The sequence below is a fragment of the Aplysia californica genome, unplaced genomic scaffold (assembly GCF_000002075.1).
Source record: "Aplysia californica isolate F4 #8 unplaced genomic scaffold, AplCal3.0 scaffold00216, whole genome shotgun sequence".
Lineage (NCBI taxonomy): Eukaryota > Metazoa > Mollusca > Gastropoda > Aplysiida > Aplysiidae > Aplysia > Aplysia californica.
The window spans coordinates 598,907-616,623 of NW_004797486.1; the positions used below are offsets into that span (position 1 = coordinate 598,907).

At 37.9% G+C, this 17,717-nt stretch overlaps 1 protein-coding gene across 5 annotated transcripts in view; it reads left to right on the forward strand.

The window, feature by feature from the left end:
* LOC101851953 overlaps positions 1-17,717 on the forward strand; it is a 47,841-nt gene that overhangs the window by 1,527 nt on the left and 28,597 nt on the right. For all 5 annotated transcript variants that reach the window (XM_013083179.2, XM_013083178.2, XM_005099519.3 and 2 more), the window contains exons 2-9: positions 5,218-5,370; positions 6,139-6,569; positions 6,943-7,017; positions 7,937-8,031; positions 10,200-10,268; positions 11,340-11,409; positions 13,368-13,435; positions 15,030-15,105. In XM_013083179.2, the coding sequence (XP_012938633.1) occupies positions 5,253-5,370; positions 6,139-6,569; positions 6,943-7,017; positions 7,937-8,031; positions 10,200-10,268; positions 11,340-11,409; positions 13,368-13,435; positions 15,030-15,105 (1,002 nt within the window). In that variant the 5' untranslated portion in view covers positions 5,218-5,252. The remainder of the gene's footprint in view (positions 1-5,217; positions 5,371-6,138; positions 6,570-6,942; positions 7,018-7,936; positions 8,032-10,199; positions 10,269-11,339; positions 11,410-13,367; positions 13,436-15,029; positions 15,106-17,717) is intronic.

Consider the following 17,717-nt stretch of genomic DNA (forward strand, 5'->3'; position numbering starts at 1 on the left):
CACTCACAGTTCAAGTTCTCTCATGAAATATAATGTCACTCGGGAAAGGGTTAAAAATATATATGACTTTAAAATGGCAAACACTGTTTATTTTCCTATGTCTGGTCTATTTTGGGTTCATGATATTATTTCCTATTATATATATATATATATATATATAATATATATATATATATATATATATATATATATATATATATATATATATATATGGTATCTTCTAGTATAACTATAGCCACCAAGTTTCGAATTCATAAAAGCATGTTAAATATAATGAATGAAGATTACATTGGTGGCTCATGCCATTGGCTAGCCACATCATGCTGAGTAAAAGAAATTTCCAAGCTAACTGTTCCTTTTTTGGGTCACGACAGGCTGGGAGAGTTAAACACGAGCCCTCTAACTTTGTTAATGTCTTCAGACTGCCACGTCAGACCCCTCGACCATAAAAGAGGTCAAATGCCTAGACAATATTTCCTTTAGCTAATATTCATCAGTATAAGTGAATACTCAACTATTCGACCACAAAGAAAAGGCGGGGACGCTAAAGTGGTTGACATGCAAGCACTCCGCTATTCCTGACAAGCTCACTTTCTGTGACAACTAACAAGACATGCCTAAAACACCACACAACCATAAGCCATCAAGCATTACTGTCCTTACACTATGCACCTTTGTAAACTCATTTTGAAATTAAATAGTATTTGCTTGTATGCACTTGAGTGTGTGTTTGTGTGTGATGAATAAATGTGACTGTATATGATGAGCGTTCACATTGTAAAAAATGATGGCAATATGAGACACTAACTTTTCAAAGTATTATAACACGCACCATTAGCAATAACTGTGTTTCCAGTAACACTTCGAAGTTACAAGAAAATAAATATATGTAGTATAGATATTTAACACCCCTATCAACACTATTAGGTTATTTAAGAGACATGTTGTCATTTGAATACTTTTTAATGTGTAGGAATGTACTAAAAATTGTCAAGAGTATTGTTTGATGATGTCTGTAATAAACTGGTAAAACAGTTTTTACTATAGAACCTTTTCTGTTTCTTGTCTGACAGTGTAATATTATATTTATCCTTTAGCAAATGGTCACACAGAGAGGAAGGTCAATTTTATGACAGTATGATTTTGTCTAGGAGAGGTAAAGGATAGCCTGGTGACAAGGGGGGGAAAAGTTGGCTTTTCAAGCATTGGTTGGTTTTCATATATATATATATATTATATATATATTATATACACACACAGCTCACAGACAGCCAAGACAGGATAATGCCCTAATTATGTTGTTTTTATATATAGGCCTCTGTGTGTGTGTGTGTGTGTGTGTGTGTGTGTGTGTGTGTGTGTGTGTGTGTGCGCATGTGTGTGTGCGTGCGTGGGTGGAGAAAGGTCCCAGTTGTCAGCAGAGCTATTTTTGAGCAATGGGATGAAAAGGCCAAAAATGTCACACCTGTTCAAAAATTTAGTTCTTTCAATCCATCAGAAAATGCATGTGTAACTACATGTATTTCTTAATAACAAATCATTGAAAGGATGTTATAATATTTTATGTCTAAATATGTTTTATCAATTATATTTTCTTCATGTTGTTATTCACCAAAGATTGAAAATGTGCTAAAGATTGGTTCAACATACAAAAGTGAAAGCCGTTTTTCTCCCAACTTTGTTTTTACACCTTGTGTTACAAAATGTGGCATATCTTTAAAACCACTCAAGATATTGGAAAAAATGTTAATTTGGTATGTACAGTAAATTTTCTACAATGTAAGAATATGCTCTTATTTAAACATCCAAAATATCCGATAACCGAGACATTTTTCTCCAGGCACACAAACAAACACACACACACACACACACACACACACACACACACACACACACACACACACACACACACACACACTTATAATTATTTATGTATGTGTGTTTGTATGTGTGTGTACATATCTATATCTTTATAAATACAGTCGAAACTGTGTAAGACGGAATCGCAAGGGAGCCTGAAAAAAATTCCATCTAAAACAGGGGAATTTAGGGGGGAGATGGAGGGGGATTTCAAAGGCCCAGCTGGTGGGATCAAGGGTCGCTTGTCCGGTCGGCAATCAGTGGCCAAAACTTCACACCTCTCAGCTGCTATCCTCTCTGATAATGACATGCGTCAGTTTTACTTATCCCATTACCACCAGTGCTTGCATTTTATAGGACAACTGTTTGTCCTATTAAAAACAGAAATGTTTGAACATCCCTTCTGCTTCCACCCTTAGCCCCACCCATTGGTGTAACCAATGCCACCCCTCACTGCCATGTAACAACGATTCGATGAACTGCTTTCTCGGTTGGCCGAACGATCAGGGCGGCAGGCATTGGTCAAATTAATTTCACACCTCCGGCCTCCGGCTACCAATGAAAGTATCCATTCTGGGGCGCCACTCGAGCAGTTCCACTGGCACTCGTGAGATTTTACATCCACACCACGCTGACCATCTTCATCGCTCAGGGATCACATAGATGGGGTAACATCTGCCCTCAAATTGCACCCCTACTCCCCTTCCTCACCCAACGGCATGGCGTTAAGCTTAGAGTCGGCGGAACCAAAGCATTCTCCATCTTCGACTGGAAGGGAGCAGATTTTTCTTTTCGCTTCCACGTTGAACAGGTTTCCGTTTTATACAGGTACTTAAAGAGGAGTATGTTTCAAGGGGGGAGTGGGGGGATTCCAATAAGACAGGTTTCCGTTTTACACAGGTTTCCATTAAGGCGTCGGTGGCCTAGTGGTTAGGCTCTCGGACTCGCAACCGTAAGGTCGTGGGTTCGAGTCCCGTCAGGGGCTCGACGTTGTGTCCTTGGGAAAGGCACTTTGCACGAATTTTCCTCACTTCACCCAGATGGGAATGGGTACCCGGCTATAGACAGCGAAAGATCTTGTCAGTTTGTTAGTGTTTGAGCGCTTAATCAGCTGCTTGCACTGTATGCTTCCCAGGAAGCTGAGAATGTTTCGGAGTATTCTATGGTCTGCTGGGGTAATAATATAGTGTAAAGCGCATAGAGCCTGCTGTTGAGCGGGGATGCGCTATACAAATGCTATTTATTATTATTATTATTATTAAGGCAGGTTCGGCTGTATATATATATATATATATATATATATATATATATATATGTATGTATATGTATATATATAACTTTTTATATATATATATATATATATATATGTGTGTGTGTGTGTGTATACATAATATTCGTTAATGTGAATAGGATGCAACTTACTTCTCTTGTGCACACAGTCAATAATTTGAGTTGAAGAAACAAGTGTGAAAAAAATTGTTTGGATTCAGGTTTTATGACTATAAATGTAGCTTTTCCAATTATACATCACTTCAAAGATCTTCTAGTAATGACAGTTGTATGCCCGTTGCATATACGACTTTTATCTTCCTTTGTGTTCCTCTTACAGGGCTATTTTACTCCAGGTTATCTTGTCCACAGCTTCTTATATATATATATGTCTTTTTATCCTGTCAGGCCCACAGTGCAAACCTTCAAAGTGTTTGATCACCTGTTTGTTTGTTTTTTCGGTAGCTGTATCACATGCTTTGAACTGCAATTAATATGGAATTTCAGTTGCAACTGCCAAGGGCATACTGTAATAGCTGCAGTTTGAGAATATAAGGTTGGGGGGGGGGGGTTTACAATCTGCCTCAATTTTCTAACAAGTAATACAAGTGAGGGATTTATCATGCTTCAACTTTTTTTTTAGCATTCTCTTAGTCTGTTTTAGTATTTCCGCTTTGTCAAATCTAAGAGTTCTGATAAGGGACCCTTCATTTAATAAAGTAGGTCCATGTTCATGAGTTCTGCCTTGTCTGAAACACTGTTGAATACTCTCAAAGGACACTTTTTTCTGAATGGGTAAGGGTTTTGTATTAGTATTGTCCCTGTGAATTTGCAATACTTGTATTATATAACTTGTATCATAGGCCTACATATTCTTTGTACACTCATAATGGATGACACAGCTCCTGAATACAGATAGGCCTAACCATTTTTATATATAAATAAGGACTGAGAGAGAGAGAGAGAGAACTTCTGTGTACGGAATTACTTGTGCCTGCTCTACATTTTGTGTTTAGATTTTGTGATCGACATATAATATAAATAATGAACACATGATCTTGTCTTGTGACTGTGTTGAAGAGAACAGTTTTAATGTATGTGTCTGTGGGTGCTTTTTGGTGCTTTTAGTTTATTATTAGTGCTTACTCCCATGGAAATGTTCATTTACTGGACAAGATCATTATTTACAAGAATTATTTGTGCTTTGATTTTCTATTGGCTTGGAATCTTTTGAACCTTGAAAAATTGTCCACAGATAGTTAAGTCCCTGGGGCTCTCGTGGTGTTGAGGTTAACATGTTCGTCTCTCATTCAATAGGTTCCGGGTTCGAATCAAAAAAATTTTCTTCTCTAAAATTGTCTCCTTTCACCTCCTTTCCTTCTCTCTAGCAATATTCTATCATCTGCTTTCGTCTCTTCTTTCTGCCCCCACCCCCCCCCCACCTCCATTGCCCCCTCCTCTGGGCTCCTGACTCTTTCTGCAGCCTTTCTACTGCTACTCCATGGCTCCTTCTTACTGCTGTCTTTCAGTCACACCCCTGATCTTATTAAAGTAGGAAAGATCTACACCTCGCCTTCTCGGACAAGGGCAAAAAATCGCTGAGGTCTCGTTTGCAAGTTGTGCACGGTAGAGAGCTTCCGCTGCCACCCGAGAAAAACCAAAATTTCCTACCAACTGAAAATGTTAAATGTATCCCGCACGCTCATATGACCTTATGCAGTTGCAAACACCATAAAACACTTACAAAAAAGAAAAAAAAGTGAAGTCCCTACCTCGACTGAACACAGCTATTCTGAAAACAGCAGTGAACCAAAAGAAAATAAAATCCCTGATTTTTTTCTTCACTTTTTGTGTAATCTCTCTCAACCAAAAACACGGCTAAACTGAATAATGTGCAACAGTATGACAGGGTTTGTTTTAAGCGAATTCCACTGTGTATGTTTGATGATGATATTCACGTTTAGAAAAAGAGCATTTATACGTCTGCTCCTTAGAGAATCACAAGACCCGGTGGATCATTTTTTTAAAACAATGTCCTATGTCACTGCATTACTGCTTCCTAATAAACTTCATTCTTTCATCACTCAGATTACATGCCATTGACGTAACAGTATCAAGCTACAATGGCTAGAGTGCTGTTTATAGTGTGTGTTCCAGCTAGCGAAGAAGAAAAAATAGAGAAGCCGGGAATATTTGCAAAAGATGTTGGAGGAGGAGATGAGGATAAAGCTGTTCTGAAAGGTGATTTCAATTTTTGCTGTACACTCAGTGGATATCATTGTTCATTTATCAATTCTTTTAAGTTTTGACTTTTTGGCCACAATGATAATGTTGTATGGTGATGGACGCTGTTTCATCTCATAATTGAGTAATCCTTCAAAGTGTCATCTCCGTTGCCTTTCTCACCCTGGATGACAGTAAAGGCCAGACAAACACTTTCCACTTTGCCCTGTACACATGAGATGTCAATTCTTGGCCTTCTCTAATTACAGCATATATAACACAAAACTACCTCTTGAACTGTGGACTCAGTGATGGTCCCCAATCTACTGAAGGTACAAAGGAGAATCACTCAGAGGGATCAAAATATTTTGTGTCAGCATGTTATTGTGACAAAACTATTAAACACTAGCTATAGTGTCAGTAAAAACTACAAGTTTACATTTTTCAGTAAAATCCACACTGAAATGTATTTTTTTAAATGGACATATATATATGGTGTTAATTTTTTTTTTAATCGTTACAAATTGCCCAACAGGTGAAACAAATGTCGCTTTCTTGGATTTCATTATTTTGACGAGCACCCAATTTCTTAATGATGTTACACATTTCATATAATAAATTTTAACTTGATACCCACAAATTATTTTGCTTTTTTTATATTGTGTAACACTTTCTTAAGATCTCTCGATACACATTAACTTAAACTAAATTCTTTCTCATTTTCAAAGCTATAATGCGACGGTTTTGTTCTCATTAATTATAATTATATTGTTATCAATTTTACAGCAGTCGAAAATGACATGAAACCGGTCGGGAATAATGCTGATGAATCAAAAACCAAGAAAGAAAAAGGAGATTCCAATAAAGAAACTACAGCAGTGGCGGTAGACAAAGAAAGTGATGGTGTTACTCTTACCAAAAAGCATGAAGATGCACCAGAAGAGAACAAAGATGCTGACAGTGCAAACGAGTCTTCCAGTGGAGTTGATGAACAGGGTTTTCATTTTGGGAATGCACCAAAGAAAAATGCAGGTATTGAAAGTAAAGAGGAAAGCAATCCAGTTTCTACTGAACACACTTCTGAGGAAGGACTGAAAGGTACTGAGAAGGGCGATACTTCTGATAGTGCAGATGTTGATGAAGATACTACTACAGGAGATGGAGAGAAACAACCTGTCTATGAGAGATTCATATCTGAACACTGGACCCTTCTTGAGGTAACTCCCTATGAATAGCTTCTTTTTTCCATGCCCTTCTTCAAACTATAATGTTCCTTCCATATTGACAGGAGAGAGGGTGGAAAAGAGGAGAGAGGCATTAAAGATTATAAGACCTGCATAGTCTAACTAGCATGGAGTACTTTGCTTGTTGAGGAAGATCATGGTTTACTTCTCTAAAGTATTGATATGGTAACTAAATCATACTAAATGTTTGTTAAAAAAGAGATTCCGCAGTTATTTTATATGTCCCATGGAGCAAGTATAAAATCCATCATGTGTATTATAATCCTGTTATGAAAGCTTTTTTTTATAGTGCCTTCTGAAACATCTTAATCTAATTTGTTTAGTTTACCATTCTTCTTTTCCCCAGAAAGTAAAGACTGCTTTGGAAGTGTTGAGAGTCACTTCTGTGCAATGGCATCTTGCAGAGGATAACACTTATGTGGTGAGGCTGAGTATGGTCACCTGTTTGCCCACTTGTGTGGTATTTAGTATGTTTGTTTTCTTACATGCTTTGAGCCTAGTATACTTTGTGTACTTCATTTTGCCACAGTCTTCCCTCCAGTTAAGACGGTCTGTTGCTCTTTAATTTCTTCTTTTTTTTTTCTGTTTCGCAAAGCGCACTGGAAGCTTTTTATTTAAAGTCTATTTGATACGAAAGAAGAGTACAAGGGTGGATTAGAGAGTAATGGAGGCTGACAGTGATATCCTTGTGAATTTCAAGTATTACTACTATGACACCATCTTACTGCGTGCAAAAGGTACTTCCCCAGTTTAAAAATGCTGTTGATGAGACGATTTTTTTTTACCGCAACAATACAGCTCCCCACTAAGCAGGAATACAAGAACAAGGGATGTAAGTCTAAGTTTTGCCTCATCCAGCCTACACTCCCAACTCAGCTTCATGTGACTTCTTTGGTTGTTTCAAAGTCCAAAAGATAAGCTTCCTGAACAAAAGTTTGAACATATTTAAGAACTGTTAATTCAGAGCTTCAAATCATATCTGTATAATCAGAAGTTGCCTATCCTGCTCCTTCAAGAAGTGGCTGTGAAGGCTGAAATCCTGCAACAAAATCAACAACAAAATTTTGAAGAGGCTGAAAATATCAGGTCCATATTATTAAGAGTTTTTGAGATACAGTTAAGGATAGTTCACAACTTCCATTACTTTTTGATCCACCCCATGATAGTACAAGTTTTCCTGCTCTCTCTCAAAAAGTATACAAGTGTCAGGAAATTACAAATTGCCTGATTCTCATCATTTATTTTCTCAGATTGTCATATTATGTAAATATTTTCTCCCTCTGTTCCACAAACTACCTGGTTTGGGATCATGTTCCATACTTTCCCTATGGCTCTTTTAGGCAATGTTTATCACGGGAGACGGAGAGCGCTGTGAGGAAGTGCTGGACAAACTGGCCAAGCTGGACGTTGGTGTCATTCCCAGGAGTTCCGTTAGGTGAGGGTGCTCAGGAGGACCCAAAGTGGTCCATTGGATAATGAATAGTAATCTGTCCCGCTCCTTCTTTTTGTTTCCTTAAGAAATCACTAAGAACAACTTTGTCTTTAATTTTGTGAGTCAACGTTTGAGTAATTAATATAAGAAAGAGTGTTGTTAGGTACTAGGAACTAAATTTTCTAAGTCAATGTATGGCAAATTTGTCTGTTACGTGTGAAAGACCAATGTTTCCTAAGAATTTTTATATCATTCTTTTTCATCTCGATCAATTTTTTAATGAAACAAAAGATTTCCTCATCTAACTCTACTCGCCAGTATGAGTGAGCCTTTATAATCTAAAATGGTAAAATACTTCTTTCCCCCAGGGGTCTTGTAACACCTCTGGTGTTCAGCGCTTATATGACCTAATTGTGTTGCAAGTGCCGTAAAACTTGTACTGAAACTAAATCTGTTCGAACGCAGTTATTTCAAACTGTTCTCTCATGATTCATTTGTTCAAGTGGTAAAGCTTCGGCGATCTGTCCTGCTTTAGCTCATTGACTAGACTGTTTACTCGCTGTGTTGGTCTGTCGATTCAATTTCTCTTTTAGCTTGGCATGTAGTTCAAGTGGTACACATCGCTATGCTGTTGAAGCAAGAGAAGTGAGCTGTGTAAGTCTGATTCCCTGTAAGGACTTCTCTGTTGATATCCACCCCTTGGCAATTATATGACCTTATGCAGTTGCAAGTGCCGTAAAACCTCTACTAAAACTTTTTTAAAAACCAGGCTTGCTGTGCACTCTTCATTGACAATGGTCATGGCTTTACTTTGTGGAGCACTTCTCAGCGCACTCAGTGAAGACTCCACAAATTAAGGGATTTATATTATTATTTTTTTATGAGAAGTTTGTGTTATCAAAGAAAAGTTCACTCACCTCAAGCCTTGAAATGTTCTTGAACGGTTGAATATGTGTTTTCTCTCAGTTGGATGTGTTTAAACCTTATCTGACACCATATCATGATCTTACACTCTAGCACAAAACATGACTAAACATGTGTTCCAATGCAGCGATACCATCGCCGTTATTATTTTCTACCCATCCTTTCATTAGTACATGTGATGTGCACTGTCTAAAACTCCATTCCTTGGACATGCACCACCAAGTATATAACATCGGCACCCCTCTGAGCAGTTTGGCTCTATACTGTAGAGTACCAAGTGCTCCTCATGATGGGCTGATACATTTTTGGAGTTTGTCAGAGGGACTGATGCAAGATAATCCTTAGCCAAAGACTTTATTCCAATAGAAAATGAACTGGTTTCTTTTTTGAGTTGGTATTTTACATTATATATCATGTAATAGAATGATCTGTGAAAACTTTGACGCTATTTTACTAAAGGCTTTCTATTTAAACCCCAATGGCTAACAATATACCACTGGATACACCATTCAAAGCTTTATAGTTTTGAACAAGTGAAAAGACAGTATGTAATCACCAATCTTCCCACGAAGCATTCGAATGCCTGGGTGTCAATTTTTTTAATGACTGACCTCACATTCCAACCACAAGGGGCTTCTCTTTCAACAGCAATTTTCCAGCTCCTAATAAACAAACATACAAACAGCACACACCATTGTTATAAAGAAAAGCAAAACTCCTTCATGGTGTACAGCATTTGATGTTTCGTCGCAACAGAGCAAAGAAACAGCAATCTGAATTTTACTGATTTTGCCGAAACCACACACTCAGAAGGCAGTGAGCTGGTTTACACACAGTGTTTATGCTGCCTAGTGTTACATACTTTTTAATTTGGCTTTCTGTTGGCTTTTGTCCTTTGACACTATACTATTCATTTTCTTCACTATTCGGACAAAAGTAGTGAAAGCTGCTGGTGTATCTGTACTTTTCTTGTGTGTGTGTTTTTATTTCTGCTAGTTCGACATCATTCTTTTGCACAAGATGCAAAATGAGACAAGGTTGATGGCATAGTTTTATTAATTATCCAGTCTTTTTTGACAATTAAATGAGGATTTGCTTTGTGCATCACTTGTCATGACCCAGAAAAAAACTGTCTTGTAAGATGTTATGACTGTAAGCAACAACAGAAAGCTAAAGTGTATTACTTAAAAATGCATATATCTTTAAAATTAGCTGTTCATGAACTTTGAAATTGAAATCTTCCACAGTGTATTTCCAGCATCAATAAGTGCTGCTGAGGAGGAGGAAGTGGATACTATACAGAAGATGATAGAACGGTAAGTAAGAAGTTGATAATTATTCCTCAAGGACACTAAAAAGTGTCGTGTTTTGTTCTGAATGTTTGGAATTTTAAAAAAACTATCTTGAAAGTTGTTTGGGGGGGGGGGGTTTCTGACACTGTTTCTGAAAAAAGTAAGTAAATTTGATACAGACTATCCGTTGCATGCCGTGTCCCCACACCCAAAGGTCATTACTAGTCTCTGTTTCAAGAGGAAGTCTTTTAAACCTATCTATTAAAGTTTTAAATCCTGCTCTTAACCACAAAAGTCGACATTGATTTCTATGTCAAGAGAATCTCAGTTGGTCTTTTAATTTTAAAAATTTCTAATATCTTTTGATCCATTCTCTCAAGCTTTCTATTTTAGTCAATTTTTTAGAGTATAATTCATATATTGACTTATTTTATATGATGGTTTTTGTCTCTCTGTTCATGTTGCAATGTCTTTTACAAAAGAATGATTTTCACAGGGTGGATGGTTGTTTGGTGCTGTGGTGTGGTTTGCTCCTTTCCTATCAAACGTCTGTCGTTCTTATCTCTCCTTCTGTCCTATCAAACATCTGTCGTTCTTATCTCTCCTTCTGTCCTATCAAACATCTATCGTTCTTATCTCTCCTTCTGTCCTATCAAACGTCTATCTTCCTTATCTCTCCTTCTGTCCTATCAAACATCTATCTTCCTTATCTCTCCTTCTGTCCTATCAAACATCTATCTTCCTTATCTCTCCTTCTGTCCTATCAAACATCTATCTTCCTTATCTCTCCTTCTGTCCTATCAAACATCTATCGTTCTTATCTCTCCTTCTGTCCTATCAAACATCTATCGTTCTTATCTCTCCTTCTGTCCTATCAAACATCTGTCGTTCTTATCTCTCCTTCTGTCCTATCAAACATCTGTCGTTCTTATCTCTCCTCCTTCTTTGTTATGCTTGTTACTCTCTTGTAACGCCTCTAACTTTAAGTACTTATAGGCTATGACTTTACTGTGTTATAAGTGCCTTAAAACTCTTACAAAAGAATGATTTTCACAGCTGCAGCTTCTCCTATATTCAGAGTACCCTTCATTTCAGGGAGGACAAATTGGCAGAGAAAGTCACAGAGTTCAAGAAGTCAATCAAGTCTCGTCTTGTAGTTGCACAGGTAATGTCACGTGGATTGAATGATAACATGATATTATCATTTATTCAAGGAAATTGACTTCTGCGTACAAAATTACAAAAACATTACAACTTACTGAAACAAGCGTATTTTAAGGCACCATCACACACATACACACAAGTTCCCTCACTACTTTCCTCTCATGTCTATGACATGATAAATGTGTCACGACGCGGTGGAATAGGGCACTCCTCACTTTTTGGGCATGTGGAGTTATTGGTATCACCTTAAAGCTTTTTTCATTTGTATATATCTGTTGATGGAAAAAAAAACAAATTTTACTTGAATAGTCGAGATATTTGCAATTGAAGGAGGTGATGGGTCGCTTGGTTTCAGTGGTAAAATTGACAAGAACATGGCCACCAAAGTTTGGTGACTTTCAAAGTTTGAGAATCTTTAGAAACTGGAAAAATGTACATTTTTTTTAGCCTTTCATCAACTTTTTAGAGAAATATCTGTCCAGATATGTGTTGATTAAAGGTGTTGAAGCAAAAACCAAAAGTTCTATATAAAATTGCCAAACAGTTGGAAAAATGTCACTATCTTCGATTTCATTATTTTGATGAGCGCCTGATTTCACCACGATGCCTGACAAATATACACAAAGTATATTCATAGGATAATGGAAGTTGAGGTTGTTTCAGAATGCTATCAGGTCTGCTGGGGTAATAGTATAGATTGTGAAACGCATAGAGCTTGCTGTTGAGCGGGGATTTGCGCTATACAAATGCTGTCTATTATAATGGATATGAGGGTGGTTTTTTCCAACTATCTCAGGGCCTCATTCAGCTTTAGGCTTGTCCTTTCTTGGAACATGTCTTCCTATCTTTTCCTCTATCCGACTTTCTTTCTCCCTCATACTGTGCCGAACAGTATTGTCTGGGCCAGCCCCTATGATCTTGAGATTTGCGCACTGAAAAATCTGCAAATGAGTAGTGGAGATCAGCACAGCTAGAAAATGTTAACAGTGATGGAATTGCCTTCCTTCAATGCTGTATGTCTGTTAGGAGCAATCAGGAATAAATTGGCTAAGAAATTTTACTCCAAAGTTGTGTTAGCCTACAGTGGAAAGGGTTAAGAATCCATAAACTTTTACCTTATGTTTTCATTGATTCATCGAATCATATGCTGTCAGCCTTCAATCCAATGCCATGAAGCAATAGTTGTAGGCTCTTTCCAGCTGTTGTGCAGTATTTTCTCCTTGAAAAATACAACCCAAGTAATGGGTAGTTCTGGAGGCAGTTTGAGTCCTCAACACTAGCATCTTGAGTGTTATGGTTAGGCTTATTCCATTGCATGGAAAAGAAATATGGGATAGTTTCCTGAGTGGGGTAGTCTTCTTCTTTGCATTCCTCTGCTAGATCTCAGGGGTTGTCAACTGCTGGTTATTCAACTGAGTTTTATGTATGTGACCATTTTTCTACTTCATTGGGCCACTTGTCTTTAGGCAGATGAAAGCAGATGCAAATGACAGAAGAGGACCACATAACAGGAAAGGAGAACATTTTAGAGAAGAAAATTTTTTCGGCACTGACAGGTTTCCATTCCGGGACCTTTCAAATGAGAAGCAAACACCATACCTCTAGACTATAAGTATGAGAGCCGCCACCCCCTCGTGACAAAGTTATTTCATCAAGTATCTCCACTGTTTGTTTGATTGCTAAATGTCCTACTTGGCCGCAGTTGGATTGAAGCTGTACTAATGGGGGGGGATTAAAACAATTCTCCCCCCCCCCCCTCCCCGCTTTAAAAAAAAAAGAGAAATCCTTATCACTTTGAAAGCAATAATTGTTTTCAAATCTCTTATTGAATTGTGTCATTTACTGTTGTAACAGTATTTATGAATAAGATCATAGGTATCATAAGTTGAAAGAAAATAATTTTTAAGGTAAGAATGGTATTGTTCTTTCACTGGAGATGGGTTTTTTCTGTCATTTCAGGTTGTGGACTCAGTAAAAGGAGATGCCTTGTTCACCTTTGACTACCTCATGCTGTTGGTACTAGCCAGGTACAGTTTCATGGGCTTTTTTTATGGGGGGGGAGGGGGGGTTATATATTTGTTTTAAGTAACACTTTGCAGTCACTTGCCGCAATAATGTGCCGGTGAAAATTATCTGTTATGGTCACCTGGCACAGTTCTGCGCCAGGCCTGAGAAGTCCGTTGCAGTCACTCTCCTGGCTGGGTGACCAGATGGGGTATTTTGTACTGCTAGCTGTGTGACTGCAAAGTGTTAAAGACATGCTCATAAATGATGGGCAGTGATGGTCATTTTTCAAACGGAAACAGCAATATCAGAAACAGAATTGTCATAGCCATAAATGAAAAAGATGTTTTACATGAATAGAATTTGGTGTTGGTGTGATATGTTTAGTTTTGAATATGTAACAGTTTTAAAAGCTGAGACTAAAACAAGGGAAGGGCTTGAAGTTTCTTTTTTTTAATGCAAAAGATGTCTCCTCTGCCCAGTACCCAGGTAGAAGTGCAGGTGCCAGGCCTTCTGAATGATCTATTTTGCTATGGAAAGTTATAAATAGAATGAAAGCTGCACTGTAGACAGCAACCCATGACTGATAGAAACCCTCTCTCACAGTGGAACTATGGTCAAATTGTGTTGTGAGCTGCTTGGGTTACGAAATAATGTCCTGTATCTACTGGTCAAAATGCTTCCATAATAAATTATGTAGGTTGCTTTCTATTGTGTTTTTCAAATTAAATGCCAAGCTCACCTGTATCTTGGTGGGACACGATATAGAGTCTAGGTATTTACATGTATCTTGTTTTCATAAATGTTTTTCTTTCAAAACGTGCTTCAATGATTTTTAACTTTTTAACTTTTTGGATGTAAAGCGTCAGGGGAAAAAATCCTCCCCTTCTTTTCGAGGCAGTGTCTTTGGTCAAGTCCTCTGTCTTTAAATTGACTGGTTCTTAAGTCTTTGTTAGCTTTTAGAAAATGTTTAGTTAGAAGCTGTTATTGTTTGTAGCATCTAAAAAGCAAGCTGCTATGCAGTGGTTCTCCCCTTTGGTAGCCAAATGGTGATCGCGTATATGGCCCTTGATATGCAATCTGAGTTTTCTTTAACCCCCCCCGGGGCGGTGCTACTGACTGAAGTGTCTTAAGGCCATTCCCAAAGGGGGGACATTAACCATGTTCTTATGCCCATAGAATTGTAATTGTAAATGGGCTGATTTATCTATGTCATGCTCATAACTGTGCCTGAACTGCATCAGGGAACTGCTGCCTTTTCTTTCCTAATCCTTACTATCGTCATTTTCCCTCTATTTCTTTTGTATGTTTGTCACACTCTTGTGACCTGCTATTTCCGGGGTGCCTTGATAGTTGAAGCAGAGAGGTGAGCAGAGTTAGTCTGATTCCCTGTAAGGACTTCTATGTTGACATCCACCCCTTGGCACTCATATGACCTTATGCAGTTGTGAGCGCCATAAAACCTCTACTAAAACAAAACAGTACGTTTTCTTTCAAGGTGTGATTTCATATTGGTTTTTGTAATATAAAAAGGTTTTCTTTTAAGAAATGAAATATCTTTAGTTAAGGAGAAAAAATGAGCAGAATTGTTATTATGCCATTTGTGCCCTTCCCCAGTCTGGTTTCTGTGATGGGTCTCCTGGAGTCCAGCTCTGTGGTGTTAGTAGCCAGTATGCTTATTTCCCCTCTCATGGTGAGTCAAGGCTTATTTTCAGTTTTAGTTTCAGGAAAACCAGCATATTCAACTCAATGTGAATTATTTTAGAGAGGGATGTATCCATGTGTTCATATATTACTACAGTGGAATCCTGTTATAACGAGAGGGAGGGGACCGGTGTCAAATGTCCGTTATAGCAAGATTCTCGTTATAAGGGACCCAGTAATAAATTCAAGGAAAATGGTAAAGTAGGCCTAATCTATGAGTCTGGTTTTCGGTTTATTTCTTTTTGTAATCTCCCCTGAGGATGATTTGGTTCAACATGACCTTTAAGTCTTACTTGATCAAAAGTGGAATCAGGTTTCTTTATCAAACGCTAGCGATATTGACAGCTCGGCGTTGGTGATCAGAAAGAAAGTTCTCTAGGCTAGGCCTAACTCGCCCGCTGTGTTGTCCCCCACCCCACCACACCCTGTGGTGCGTTCCGTCTGCTTGCGCACAAAGGAAACATACCACACCCCGCCCACGTCACACGTGCACTCTGTCCATCACAGTACAGCACTATGACCTCTCCATCCCCGCATCGGTGAAGTGAGAGGCGTGGTAGACCTAGATAATCTAGACTCTACTGGCCTATCACACAATGCATTCTGCTTGTCTGTGCATGCCACACTCTCCCCACTCATTCAATCAGGCCTTCATTGTTGGCACTCGTGGGCTCTCTCATTCTTTGTTTCGCTAGATCACCAACAAGTTTCTCAACTGGCGAGGTTTTACATTAATAAATAGCCTATGCACTGTGCACAGCAGCAGCTATATTACGGTATAACTCCCGTGTTTGTCCGATTGCGCTATAGCAGTATTTTATTTACAAAGAGAAAGAAGGGGAAAAAACGGGGTTTTAGAATAGTGTCTTAATAACAGACTTCTCGTTGTTTCAGGACTCGTTATAAGTGAATTCCACTGTATGCGTGTGTATTTATATAAATGCATACGTGCGCAGGCACACACACACAAACAAACACACACACACACAAATAGAATATCTTTTAAAAAGTGGACCTATTTAAAGGGCAATAACTTGGTCATCTTTGCATCAAATTAAACAAAACTTCGAAAAAAATAAAATTCAACAAAGGATATGCTAAATATATCGATATGAAGAAAATCAATCTGCGTGTTCGAGAAATAACGAATTAAAACAAATTCAACCAAAATTGAGGAAAACGTAAAACTGAACTTCCTGAAAGAAATCAGATACAGGGACATGATTGGCTAGTACTGGTTTCAGAACGAAGATGGTAAAACCATCACCATCACATTATAGGGATATTTCACAATGCTGAAAAAGTTTGGAGAAGTTTTGGGAAAGGGGGAGGGGGAGAGAGGGAGAGGTTATGTAATTGAGGAAGCCTGGTTTCATACATCGAAAGTGGCCTTTGAATGATTGCAAGGATGTTTTGAGACGTCATGTAAGCCGAGAGCTTACAAATTAATAGTCACTCGCTATTCTTTTGACTTGAACACCTCAATTGTTTGCCCTGTTTTTTGTGGTTTTGGGTTGTTGCTTTTTGACAGAGTCTGTGGAAACAACTCGCAAACAATCAAACATTTGAAACCCAATGTTGAACTGGAGATCTAAAGGATCTACCCAAAAACATACCACATGGCAATTCAGAATTTCCAGTAGTGTATGTGTATGTGTATTTCCAGAATATGTGACAAGCTTTTGTGTAAAGGAAGTCAAAATAAGTTTAGTCTGGATAAAAAGTAGCGATAGTACTGTAGGAGACATCTCTCCTTGTACCTTATGACTTGTGTTTTGTAGTATAAAAAGTGAGTTCACCTTTGTCACAGGCTCTGTCTCACAATAGAAGTCAATCAACGACCATGTGAATGAATGGTCAACTTCTCACTTATCATTGTGCTGTCCAGATGTCTTAACCTACTATGTTAAACGTAGTCCGGCTTGATAGATGGTCATTACCTGGAGCGTCTATACATATTATATTTGTGAAAGTCCGTCACTTTGGCCGCTTAAAACTTACGAACGACTTAACTTTCGAATTTGAAAAAATTAACTGTGGTTCAGAATTATTTAAAGGGTGCACAGTTTTATTGAGGAGTCTGAAGTCACTGTAGTTTAATTTTCAGTTTTTCATTAGTTTCGTTTAGATCTAATCTTGGGAAAGTCCGTCTTCTTAGACGTCTTTGTGAACAAGTGAGGCTTCAGTTCATAAGCTGTGCGCACTGGTTCCACAATGTCTTGACGATCGACGATTATTTTAAGTACGTTCATCGAACGTGTATCCACAACATAAATAGCCACCACATTCCCAGTAGTTATTTGACAATTTCAGTTCCATATAAATTTGTTGTTCAAGGCATAAATACACAATTGATTGATTATTAAGAAATTGCAAGGTTTTGTGTTTCACTCAGTTTGAGTTTAAATTTTTAAAACTTGATATTTTTTTAAGATGTAAGTTCCTAACAAGTATGATTTTCATCATACTGACAAATGTGACTTTCCTCTGGTTGAATTTTATTTATTGGAAGTTGAGTTGAAATGGTCCAAAGATAACCGAGTTATTATTCTTTAAATGGGTACTCTTTTATTTCAGTTATCCGGTATGTATGTATATATA